The sequence below is a fragment of the Diceros bicornis genome, chromosome 24, assembly GCF_020826845.1.
Source record: "Diceros bicornis minor isolate mBicDic1 chromosome 24, mDicBic1.mat.cur, whole genome shotgun sequence".
NCBI classification, from domain to species: domain Eukaryota; kingdom Metazoa; phylum Chordata; class Mammalia; order Perissodactyla; family Rhinocerotidae; genus Diceros; species Diceros bicornis.
This window is the reverse complement of record NC_080763.1, coordinates 36510385-36523327: the sequence shown is the minus strand read 5'-3', so window position 1 is coordinate 36523327 and position 12943 is coordinate 36510385. Positions and strand designations below refer to the sequence as shown.

General features: G+C 47.3%; 1 protein-coding gene across 1 annotated transcript; it reads right to left on the bottom strand.

Annotated features, from left to right (window-relative positions):
* Nucleotides 1–946: 946 nt before the first annotated feature.
* Nucleotides 947–12018, bottom strand: CALM1 (calmodulin 1). The gene is made up of 6 exons (XM_058567541.1): nt 11833–12018; nt 8953–8983; nt 7887–8030; nt 5659–5765; nt 4690–4825; nt 947–4519 (listed from the first exon to the last, which is right to left on the bottom strand). The coding sequence occupies exons 1-6, from the start codon at nt 11833–11835 to the stop codon at nt 4491–4493; spliced, it is 450 nt and encodes a 149-aa protein (XP_058423524.1). The 5' UTR covers nt 11836–12018; the 3' UTR covers nt 947–4490.
* Between the last annotated feature and the right edge of the window lie 925 nt (nt 12019–12943).

Sequence of the window (12943 nt, the reverse complement as noted above, 5' to 3'; positions counted from 1 at the left end):
GTGATGCCAAGCCAGGTTGGTCAGAATTCTAGAAAGCCACAGGTAGAAGGTACCTAGTCCAATAATCTTGTTTTACCAAGGAGGAAACCAAGGCCCAGAGAAGGTAACGAACCCGCTCAAGGCTACAGAGGGACAGAACCAAAACTAGGAGACAGGCCTAAAGTCTCAGAGAAGAGGGCTCTGTCCCCATAGTGGTGTGCACATCCTTGCAGTCCCAGCCCCTGTATACAGGAGGGGCTATATGCTCCCTGGAGATGTGTCTCAAGCCTGTGGCCAAAGAAGGCCCTTACCCTTTGATCGTTCCTCTTTTCAGCCTTCTCACTGCTTCTTTGCAAAGTGGAAAGGAAACGGGCAAAGCAGCTTGGAAAAGCTCCTTCTGGAAAGAGGTGGCAGCCAGGAGGTGGCCTTTCCTGCTGGAGAACCTCATCTAGGAACCAGGGTCTGGGACAGCGCTAACCTTCTACTCCAAGGCTCCGAATGGAAGATGCATCCCACCTGGTTTTCCTCAGCTGCCCTGCTCTTGACATGGGCAGAGAGGTATGTGCTTATGTAATTAAAAATTCCCACCTAATTTTTTAAATGTGTTTCTTTTCCCAACTCCTAGAGACTTGCATTAACACTGAGGCTACAGGGAAATTAATCTTTTTATGGTGTACATTTTCTGCATAAAGCAAGCCTGGATACACTAATAGGCCAAGAGATTGTGTTAATACATCAGCTATTAACACCCAAACTACTTATAGCTCGAGTGAGGCTGGTAGTGGGATGTGTTCATGGCAGTTCTGGCCCCTCACGCTGGTAGTGGGATGTGTTCATGGCAGTTCTGGCCCCTCACGCTCACGACTGTGCTAGAGCCTAGGTGGAATTACATCCGAGGGCAGGTATCTTGTTCATTGAGCAAAATGGGTTAAAAGCTACCCAAGCTAAAAACCTACACAATTCGCAGTTAGAGATGAAAGGCTGCAGAAATGTTTATTGAATACAGTGCCAGGTTTATAAATAAAACTTATTTACAATTTCCATAGAGTTGGTCCCCCATCAGAGAGGTGGTTAAATCTCCAAACAGTTTATCTCAAGATTTACAGAAACGTTCAAGTACATCTCCTTTTCAAATCACCACGGTGAAAGGTCACTTCAGTAACAAAAGAACCGCCACCATCTTTGCTACAGACGTGTTTAATGAACAGTATAATAGATCTGGAGAAAGAACACACACTCCACCCATGCCACTACCTTCTTACTCCAAGGGATGCAGACAGCAAAGAATTTCTGTCTCCTACAGGACAACTTCAAGGGATTAAAAAAGAAAATAATAACTGCCAGCTGGAGGGAAAGATTAAGACACATTCGTGGAAATCTAGTCACTGCCAAAAGGATAAAATGTGTTTAGGATATACATTAATTCAGATGTTTAAAATAACTGAACAAAGAGCAGACTTGACCAAATTTACATTCTTTGTTTAGGAAGAAGTTCCCAGTATACTGAGGGGCCAATAATACGCTGCTACTCTGATGGGCCACAGTGGCACTAGGCCTACTGGACAGCCACTCGTTACTATATGGTTACAAGTACAATCAGACATGCATTTATAAAGAGAATATAAAAATATGTACAGTAGCTAATTTTCAATGTGTTTAAGTTGCCGAAAGACACCAATTAAAGTGTGCAAAAATTCATTTGTCAAAAAATCAGAAAAAGCCTTCCTTGGCAACAGTGCTTCAAGAGCCCATCTGAAACACCAGGATACATTTGTCTTACTCAACATCTACCCCAAACAGATGGAGAACAAAACTAGGAAAGTGTTTGCCAAGTACTCAGCAGTTTTTTACGGCAAGTCAAGCGGGATGCCAGTTAAACTAGTCACTTTATATATATAAATATATGTATATATTTATAGAGCAGTTAGAAGTAGGGGCACGAGTTTACAGGAAGGTGCTAACCAACCAAAGAGTACTGCCACAGCATCCACCATTTCCTCCCACAAACTCACACGGACACCTGGCCCCCGGGCTGGTTGTCCCCTCAAAGGCCAGAGGAAAAGGCCACAGTGGAATCGACTTCACCTCTGCACCAAACTGGAACTCAGCATTCCCGGGAGGAAAGGTTTCTGGTTCCCATGCAGGATCCTGGCCACACAAGAATCTGGTTTCAAAAGTAGTCTTTTAGGAAAGACTGTGGGACCACTAAAATGGAGTCCACTCAGCTTCTAGAAAAAGACTTGGTGAGAGGGTAAGATAGAAGGCAGCTTTCAAAAACAAGTCAAATCACCCCCAACCCTCTTCGAAACTACCAGGAGGTCCTCAGCCGCAGGCCTGAGACTGGGTCAACAGTCAGGCAACTTGACTTCCCTGCAAGAAACATCCAGGTCGTTAACTTATTTTAACCAGGTGCCCTCAGCCCTCCCTATCTCACAGGAAGAACCCCCAAGGTACCCTTAGGTGTTCCTTCCAGACTCAGGGAATTATGAAAACCAACCCTAGCTCATGACGTCAACCTCTCTTCTACCAACCACCCGGCCCAAGGACTAGCAGTAGAGGCGGATGGGCGGGCTCCTCTCCACTGCTCTGACCCACCCCTCTGGCAGGAAATCCATCAAGCTGCAAAATGCCAGAAAGACAGGGAGTAGGAGAGGGAGGAGCCAAGGGTCTCTATAAATCAGCCCTGAATGCACCCATTTGGCTGCCAAGAACTTCTTGCTGCCTCACTAGCAACCTGCCACTGTTCCCTGGCAAATTAAAACCTCCCACACAAACACTCAAAACCCAAATCTCCTTGCTAGTAAGATAAAACCAGTTAACACCCTGAAAGATGCACATCCAGCCTTCACTTCAGAGAGTTCTGCACTAACCGCAATATGCCTGCAAGGGGGCTTTTTAAGTGGACCAATCCCACTGTGAAGACCAGTACCAGGATCTCTTAGTTTGGGTTACAGGTTTATAATCAGACAACTCCCTCTGGGCTGGAGTTTTACTTTCAAGCTAGGGGCTAGCATTAGTTCCACTTAGAGGAAGAAAGCAAAGTCAAGTCAACTTAAAAAAGGTAAAAGGAGGCTAAGGTAAATAAAATCATAAATTAAAAATCGTGAACCAAAGAGTGAGTGGTAGTGTCTTCTAGGCATGAAGAGACTGGCTTAGAAAAGTGACTACTGCTTCTACCACACACAGCGAGGATTGAATTACAGACACACTAAATCATGTCTCTTGCACAGATGGTCTCAAGTAGTTACATAAAACAGGTAATCAGCAGCACAACTGAGAAGAACCCCTAAATACATGCTTGAGAGAAAGTGGTTTTTTTCCTTCATTAAGAGCTCTACTGCCTTAATAATCATTAAGTTACCAAGAGTCACCCCCCACCACCCCCCACCCGGTGAAAAAACAAGTAGACCTACATGTCCAGAGATATGATGAAGCAATCGCTATCTGCTTGGTTTTAGGCAAGGTCTCAGGCTCAGAGGTTGGTGCTAGGATATCAGGAGGGAGGGAGGGAAACCCAATGCTGGGCTGTGGGCATTTAAAGGCGCACTGGCCTCCCCTCCGACTTCCTTGTCCCCGTTTAGATCTTAGCTTTACAAAGCATTTAACACCACTTTAAGTTAATGGTCTTTTTATTGGAAAAAAAAAAAAAAAAAGACTAGCATTTACAACTTGGAATGGACGTAAATTGTAATTTCTTGAACAGCAATGTTGATGGTTGTGCTGAAGTCCACAGCCACAGCCTACTCTGCTGGCTCCAAGTCATGGTTCAGAAGGTTTTAAAAACAGAGAGTCCAAAGATGCTCCCTTGGTAAAAGTTTGTTTTTAAAAATTTGTGTGAACAGTGACAGCCTGACACCCACTTCGCTCTAGTGCAATGCAGACAATGCTAAACCAAAACACACAGGCATGCCACCAGGGTGTCATCATCACCACGGGTCGGGGCACACGGAAGTACAAGAGGACCATCCTGCTAATGGGGCTCTGTCTAGACAGTTTATCCTTCACCCATTTTTCTGCACAGCATCCTGAGGTAAACCAATTTTAAATATGTCTGTTTTCAGTAAACCAGCTATGACGATTTATACTAACAAATTGAACTAGAACCCATTTAAATAGGTTTTGAATTTGTTTTTTCGTTTTTCTTGTTTTAATACAAATGCCTGACTCTGCTCAATTGTCAAGCTGCATGCATGAAAAACCGGCCAGCCCAAACAGTGTATTACTTATTAGCAAATGGACCTGCAAGGAGTCCACCAAGTGCTTCCTTATCGTTAAGGTAGTACAAGGAGTTATATCGTAAAACTGATGTGTAGCTTCATCTTTAGGGGACAGGACCACCAACCAATACATGCAGATTTTTTGTGTGTGTGGACAGAAGATACTTTTGACATTCAGTCTTGCTATATAGAAACAGAATGAGTAAATGAACTTTTTTTTTTTTTTGCAAGAGGTAAGTAAAAGATTCAATTTGATTCTTCTAGAGGGGGGAAAAAGGAGTTGAAAGTAGGTCTTCATTTTGCAGTCATCATCTGTACGAATTCTGTAAAGACAAATAATCATAACTTTTGGTTACGTTCAAAAGCAGCTTTAACGAACACATCTCTACTCTGCATTAAAAAAAAAAAATCAGTGAAGGTCTAGTGAAGCAGTTCTTTATGGAGCCTAAACGGAAGACTATTAAAAACTAAGCTAAAGAAACGTCATGTTTACCTTCATAGTTGACTTGTCCATCTCCATCAATATCTGCTTCTCTGATCATTTCATCTACTTCTTCATCTGTTAGTTTTTCTCCTAAGTTTGTCATGACGTGACGTAGTTCTGCCGCACTGATGTAACCATTGCCATCCTGTGAAGCGTCAGCAATTGTTACTGATAGAGATTGATGGGGGTTCAGTGTGGGCAAGGTCTCTGACTTAATTATGCCCTCTCAAGTTACTGCCAACTCTGGACATTGACAATTCTCCCATCTCCAGTTCCCACTTCTACCTACTAAATACATGCAGTCAGGGAATGCAAAAAATGCAGGGGCTCTTCAAAATTTAAGAGAAATTGAAAGTAACAATCAAGAAACTTGGTTCAAAATTTCTCTACTACAGTCATGTGTCACATAACGGCATTTCGGTCAACGACAGATCGCATGTTTAATGATGGGCCCATTAAGACTAGTACCATAGGGCCAGCCCTGTGGCTTAGCGGTTAAGTGGGCAAGCTCTGCTGCTGGCGGCCCCGGTTCGGACCCCGGGCGCGCCCCGATGCACCGCTTCTCTGGCCATGCTGAGGCCGCGTCCCACATACAGCAACTAGAAGGATGTGCAGGTATGACATGCAGCTATCGACTGGGGCTTTGGGGCGGGGGGACTAGTACCATAAAACCTAGGTGCATACAGGCTACACCATCTAGGTTTGTGTAAGTACACTCCATGATGTTCGCACAACCACGGAATCGCCTAACGACCCATTTCTCAGAACACATCCCTGTCGTTAAGCGGCGTGTGACTGTATGTACTATGCTTACCCCCCGCCAATAAAGTTACTGCAATTAAGTCAGGATATTTAAAAGTGAGATTACAGAGGCTCAGGCAGTTAAGTGTTCTAACTAGAACAGACTGTCAAAACTTTTAGAAATGATAGCAAAAAAGCCATATTTAAGTACTGCCTGCAACGTAGACACAAGATTACCTTATCAAAGACTCGGAATGCCTCGCGGATTTCTTCTTCACTGTCTGTATCTTTCATTTTTCTAGCCATCATAGTCAAAAATTCTGGGAAGTCAATGGTGCCATTACCTCGAATTAAAAAACAAAAAGCTCACGTAAAATAAGCACTCCAGGAACGCTATTCTGCAGTGATAATTTTAGAACTACTTTACAGAATGGTAAGCACTTGCTAGGACAAACTGGTAAATTATTTCATTAGGTTCAACCACTTGTGGGTCTAAACTGTTCACATACTTCACATGTAATTTCACATGATTCACATAATTCAAACCAGTAATGAGTACCCTGGATAGCATTTAATGATGCAAAGAAAACTGCACATATGGATTCCTGACCACTGAAGGGGGCTGTATAGTTCCAGAGGAAAAAAAGCACACAGCACCACAGGCTGAATCTTTCCACTCCCAAGGGAAGCATTTGAGACTGCCTTCCCCTGAGTGAGGGACAGCAGTCAGCTCTAACTCTGGTCAGTGATGCTAATAAAGGCCCATAATTGGGCCACCAGGAGTACAAAATGTTTTTAGGGAAGAAAAGGATTATGAGAGGGGAAAAACTGACTTTGTTATGCCAGGGACCATAAAGTGTTAGAAAGTCTTCTCCAGGAGGCATTTCTCAGTCACATTATGATGATAAGTCACCCAATCATTTTCTTCGCAACTCAGCATCTTTATCTCCCATTAAGGGCAAGGGTCAGAAGTGTTTTCACAGCTTAGACCATTAACATTTAGGACACTGTGTCAGAAGAAGCTGTTCTATGGCCAGTATTCCAAACAACTCCTCCTCTAAAACTAAGAGTTAGATGAACACCCCAAAGACAAGCCACCAGATTAATAGTGTAACTTGAATTAAATGGAAATGAAATTAAATTAGAAGAAAAAAGCCTTAGGTTCAGTTACTCATTTTCACCAGTACCTTTAAATCAAAATAATTCAGAGATCTTTTCAAGTTCTTTTGGCCTCCAAAAGTTTAAATTATTTAAAGTGCTATCTCATAGACATACAGAGATAATGGCCTTAGGCACCATCATACTTATTCATTGGAAATACTAGATTCTGAAGCCTGAGACAACTTCTCCCTGCCTATCCCACACAATGTGAGGGGACCAGTCCATTTCCCAGGGTTTACAAAACACAGGAGGGAGCCACTCTACGTTCCCAGATGGCTGATCCTCTTCGCAGTCAAACTAGAGAGAACTATGAACAACCTTTTTCCAAACAATATTAAGGATGAAAACAGTCTTTAGAAGTAGCTCAGATGGGCTGAAATGATTGTTAAAATGCCTATCCAAAACCATTGCTTCTAAATGTATGTGACCAAACAAGTGTAATTCTGCTCTATCACCTTAAGATATCATATTTTTTTAAATGGCTACTAATCAAGGCAATCATCTAGAAAGCTGGAGTCTAGATCCAAATTGTTTCTTAGTTCCTCTTTTAAAAATTTACTCTGTTCTACAATGTTCTGTAGTACATACATATGGGTCCCAAAAATAAGGGGTTTTTTTGGTGGGGAGGAGAGCGAGTGCTCAAAAACTGTTTACTAATAGAAGTGAGCAATGAAAGGTCTGTTGTCCACTGTTCTGGAGTCCCAGAGGAAGAGATGACCGAGTGGTGACCAACTGCTACAGGGGTTACTGCTCGTTCCTTGTGGCTCTGCACCTTATACATCTTCCCTTTCTGTTAGGTTCTGTAAACCTACTCCCTGCAGTCATCATGCAGCCTGCCTCCAAGCCTCACATGATCCTCAAAATTCTCTTCAATAAACACACCTACAGCTCACACTGTCCTCAATTCTACATTACCGTCTAAGAGTGCTCTTCTCCCACTTTGCGTGGGGTTTTTCTCCTCCTCTTAGAGACAATAAGCTTTTGAAAAAGATCTACGGCTACGTATCTTTACTTCCCCCACAGGACTCAGTGCAGACTCATGTGACAGTTGATAAATTGAGCTGTAGGTCACGGCATGTAGAAAAGAACAATACGGTGATCCGATCCAAGAAATGTTCTAGACGGTAAGCAGGGCAAAAGGTAGGCCCATAATCTTCTATTTTAATTGTCAATGGCCGCAAGGCAACCACAGAAAAGAGCTTTGCACATTTCCTTTGCTCTGGGGACCTGAAAGACAATCCTGTAACATGTCTGAACTTGAATTACACAACACTGGCACTCATTCAGTGTTCTAACAGCCTTACCATCAGCGTCCACTTCGTTGATCATATCCTGCAATTCGGCTTCTGTTGGGTTCTGACCCAGTGACCTCATGACAGTTCCAAGTTCCTTTGTTGTGATGGTGCCATCTCCATCTTTGTCGAATAGGGAGAAAGCTTCCTTGAATTCTGAAAACAAAAGTTTACCTTTCAGAATGAATGTCTTTACGCAACCCAGCCATAGCACACACTTCCCTTGGGCTTGCCAAAGCAAGCCGTCCAAGTTGTGCAAGTTATCAGAAACTGCCTGGCCTTTATCTACTGAAATAAATACCACAAGAGTCCTGTTGGACTGGCCTTCATACAGCAGTCCATAGAGCAAACATTGCTCCATAAAACCACAATATTCTCATATTTTTACATGCTTAAATTAGTCCTAAGTCCAATGTGACAAGTGAAGATTGGTCCACGTGTTCCCTTAAGGTCCCTTCCTGTTAAATTTCTATAGCTATAAGAACTCCTTGTTTCATAGCAACATGAAAAGGTTACTAGAAATGTACATTCCCAGGTAACCAGTGTGTTCTCTCTATATGGCTTTCAGAATATTTCAAATACATTTCTGGTTTCCTAAAAAGAAACCATCTCAAATAAGGGGAATATTAAAAGCTAAAATCTAAACTAACGTTACTTCCTTCCCAATTATTATAGTGGTCCTAACACTCATTTTCACCCATTCCCATCTATTTTAGAACAGCACGCACAAGCTCTCATTGTGAATTACTGAAAGACCTGTGGCATAAGAATTCTAAACTACATTTTTGAGTAGCAGGCTCCATGCAATCTCATTATATGCAAAGCCTCGTACACCGTGAAGCACAGTCAAATACTCCAGAGTGAAACAAGCAGGCATTCTTAGTTCCATTTCCTTTCGCATTATCTCTAAAATACTGCCAAGGAGCAACACTTGACCTACATATATCTGCTTATTATTTTCACTTAAATAAATTCTTAGAGAACTGCTCAGATTCTAGGAGGGAGGGCCAGAAGAGTCACCAAAACCAAGTCATGCCCAGTTCTAGACTACTGGAACTCCTTGAAGTCGTCAACTTACCAGCGATCTGTTCTTCGGTCAGCTGATCAGCCTACAGGAAAAAAGGTTATATATCAATCCACAGGGGTTTGAGGTCAACACAGTTCTTCCAAATACACCTTTAACAGTGATCTTTCAAATATCAATCTTAAAAAAAAATTGACGTTTGAAAACCTTAGCATTGGCATTTAATGAAAACAATTAGAATAAAGGGAACCCTTTATGCTATTTTAAAAACAAAGGATGACAGGGAAATGATAACATCTCGCTTCAGGTTTTCTTTTCTGGGCCTACAGCTGTGTGCTCCGAGGTCTAACTAGAAAGGGTCCGTTCATAATTTGAGAAACGGCGCCCCTAGCGGCAAAAGGCCCCACAGCATCTGCTGTAGCCACGGGCTCTGAGAAAGAAGAGCGCCACCTACTGCACCAGGGCCGCCGCAGTCCCCGCCTCCATCCAAGAAGGGCCCCAGCCTGACGCTGCTGTCACCGCAGCCAGGATCTCGGCCAGGGGCAAGCTTTTAGCGCACCTTGCGCATTGCTGCGGGCGCCCCAAATCTCCAAACTGGCGTTACATGATGACATTGGGTTGGATTAACAGGCTTTTACGCCTATTTTATGAGATACAATTAAGTGAAAAAAATAAATATACAGCAGTGGGTTACCCTACCAACTTCATTTCCATGTAATAAACGCTTTCCAATCATTTAAATCAGGCAGTTATTGGTTAAAAGCCTACCATTTACAATAGCTAACGCCTTCAGTCAAATTATCCCACGATTCAGAAGCCAGGAAAAAATGAAACTGTCCTACAACTGAGTTGTTACAAAAAACTGCAAAAATTAAGTACACAGAAAACTACACAATTATGAGACTATACCCTCTCTTTTCTAGAGAGGAGGAACTATTAACTTCGCTGGAGGATATTCACTCTACCCACCTTAAGGATAACATAAAAGCGGCTCACAATAAACAGACTCTACTCGAGGTGGTAATGGCCACGAGGTAATTCTCACTTGCATTACTTGGTCTCTGCAACACCGAACCTGTGCCCCCAGCCAGGGGAATTTCAGATCTCAGAGAGAGCTAAAATGTGTTTTTATTTTAATGAAGGACACCTAATGAAGCCAGTTACGAAATAAGTCCTACTAGACAGCTGACGGTGTTAAGTTTATTCTAACTCTTAAATCAAAACTTTCACAATAGGAATGGTGTTCCAATATACTGATTTCGGGTGGAGGGGCGACGACTTAGTTTTTCAAATTAGAACTGGGTCTCCCTTTCTACCCAGTCACTCCAAGTTGGTTTTCTGTATATCGAATGAAGGAGACACGATGATTTATGTAACGCCAGGGCAACGTCTGTCTTGTACAACAGGAAGCGCTGCCACACCTCGCACGAGAAGCTGTCACCTTACTGGGTAGAACAGTCCCATCTCGCCACAAAACTCTCGTGTTAGAGGGGTTATCGAGAGCATCAGCCTTCCTCGACAAAGAAACGCACCGTACGCCACCCCTCCCCCCAAAATATTGCTGGCCGTGGGGGCAAAGGTGCTCTGAACCTGCCAGGAGCCATCTCCCCACCCCGCCAAGCCAGCAAACGCGGTGGCTGATGTCAGCCCTGCCCGCCGAGGAAGGGGGCTGTGGAAAACACACCCAGCGAGGCTCTCAGGCGCACCTGGCAATCTAGAAGCTGCAGAGAAAGCGAAAACGTGGAGGGCATCTCCCTACGGACGAGGAAGTGGCGCGGAGCGGGGAAAAGGCCGAGCGAGGGGCCAGGCGGGGGTGCGTGCCCCAAGGGCAGGCGGGGTGCAGGGGGACAAGGTGGCTCCGGGGCGGGAGTGGGGGCCCCGCCCCTGCCAGGCCAGAGCGACCCCCCACTCCGGGGCCGCGCGGCGGGTAGGGACCAAGCCCGCCTCGCGCCTCCCACCCGGTTCTGCTCCCCCAGGCGGCGAGCCCGCCGCGCCGCCAGCGCCTCCTCCCGGGGCAGAAACTTTGCGTCTCTAATGGAAACCGAGCCGCGCGCCAGCTCCCTCCTCCCCCCCACCCCGCCGCCCCAATTAGCGCGAGCCGAACGCCTCCCGCGGGAAGGGACCTGCCAGAGTACCGAGGCTCACGCACGCCTTTACTGCCGTACCGGGTGGGGGGCTGCAGGAGTGCGAGACAGGGAGACACGAGCCCCGGCCACACCGCAGGGCCCCACCCGGGCGCAGGGCGGCCGGCCCGCCGCTTCCGCCCTCTCCGCCCCCCACCCCTCGCCTTCCTGCCCCCACCCCACCCTTCCCCGGCTCCTTCCTTCCCAGCCCACGCCCGCGCCGCGCCCCCCGGGAGGGAGGAGGGGAGAGCGGCTGAGAGAGCGCGCCCAACGGGGTCGACTGGAAGGGGTGCGGACGCCGACGGCGCCCCCCACGCCCCAGCCGGAGTAATGTGCGCCACCGGCTCGCTCCGACCCATTCATTCTCCGCCGCCCGCCCGACCCGCCGCCTTCGTGCCCGCGGAGGGGGGGCGTCTAGTGCCCAGCCCCGCCCGGCTCCCCCGCCCCCCGCCGCCCCGACCCAGGCGCAGCGCTGCGGGCAGCCCGGGTGCGGCGCGCTGGATGCAGTGGTGCGGCGCTGGGGGAGGGGGTGGATGCGGAAGGGCCCGGTGCGCCTGCGGCCAGAGCCCCTGCCCCGCGGTCAAGCCCACGGCCAAGGCCAGCTCCAGGAAGGACCAAAATTTAAATGAGGATCCCTGGCCGAGGAAACCAAGATGCAAATCCGGAATGCATCCTTCTCAACCGCAGCTGCTGCGTAACACCCGGAAAGAGAAAACCCCCCACCAGGAAAAAAAGCCGGACTGAACTACAAATTGGGGAAGAAATCCCGGGCAGGCAGCTGCTACGCCGGCATTTGCCACTCCCGACCTACCATGGTGCGAGCGAAGGGAGGAAGAGCAGAGAGATCGAGGGTGGCTGCACCAGCGCAGGGGCTGTGACGGCGGGGGTGCCTCCGCTGCTCCTGCTGCTGCTAAGGCGCGCTGTGCGCTGAGCCCTGTGCCGCTACCGCCGCCTGCGCCGCCGCCCAACTGCGAGTAACGGCGCCGCGTCCGCGAGGCTCCCAACACCACTGCCGAAGTGCGAGCCTGCGCTCCGCGATATATATACGGCGCTCCGTATCCCTCCGCCGCGACCGCGGCCGCCTCGCTCAGAGCGACTCTGTGAGGGCCGGGCCTTGTCCGCTTGGCCCCGCCCTCCGGCGCGGCCGGCCTCACGTCGCCCTGCGCGCCCGCTGCTGCGGGGCCAGGCCCGGGACCGGGACGCCAAGGGGTCGGGGAGAGCCACAGGGTCGCGGGGCAGGTGCGGCGGAGTCCCCGGAGTCTCCCCTCCGGGGCCGGGGCGAGGACAGGGCGTGTGCATAGTCCGACCTGGGGTGGCCGTGGGCTTCGGAAGCCCTCACCCCAGCCCCACCCCCACCTGTGGGACACCCCCCCGCTCGCATCTCTTACTGTCCACTGTGGCAGCCGGATCCCCCTGGACCCTCGCCCCGGGGTCCCCAGCTGGCCGCCTCCCGTTCAGGGAGCTGCGGGCGGTTCTGGGGCAGAGGAGTTGACTGCACACCTTCAGCTGCCAAGGAGAGGGGTCTAGAAGGAGCAAGGCAGTTTTCCTCGTGCAAGAAATTGGTCAGACGTTTTTCTCTTCAAAATTTGAAGCAATGTCTGAGACAAATTATATATGCTCAATTGCTAAATCTGTGCCATGCTCACATGCTTAGCCAGTCTTATTTTAATGTTTTTTACGTTGCAACTGAATATTTTTTGTATGCCTAAATAATATCTCTCACCTACTGTTTTGTTCTCTTTTTCCTATGGAAAATACTATTCATCCCGGTTCCAGTCTTAGTGAAATTAATGTACCTGTACATCTTCTATAGACCTTAAAATCCATGCTTTGAATGTTTTTTCTTAGTTTTCCTGGTCCTGAGAGGGATCAGATCTTTATTCATAAATCCACAGAAACAAAGAAAGAAAAAAATAGATGCT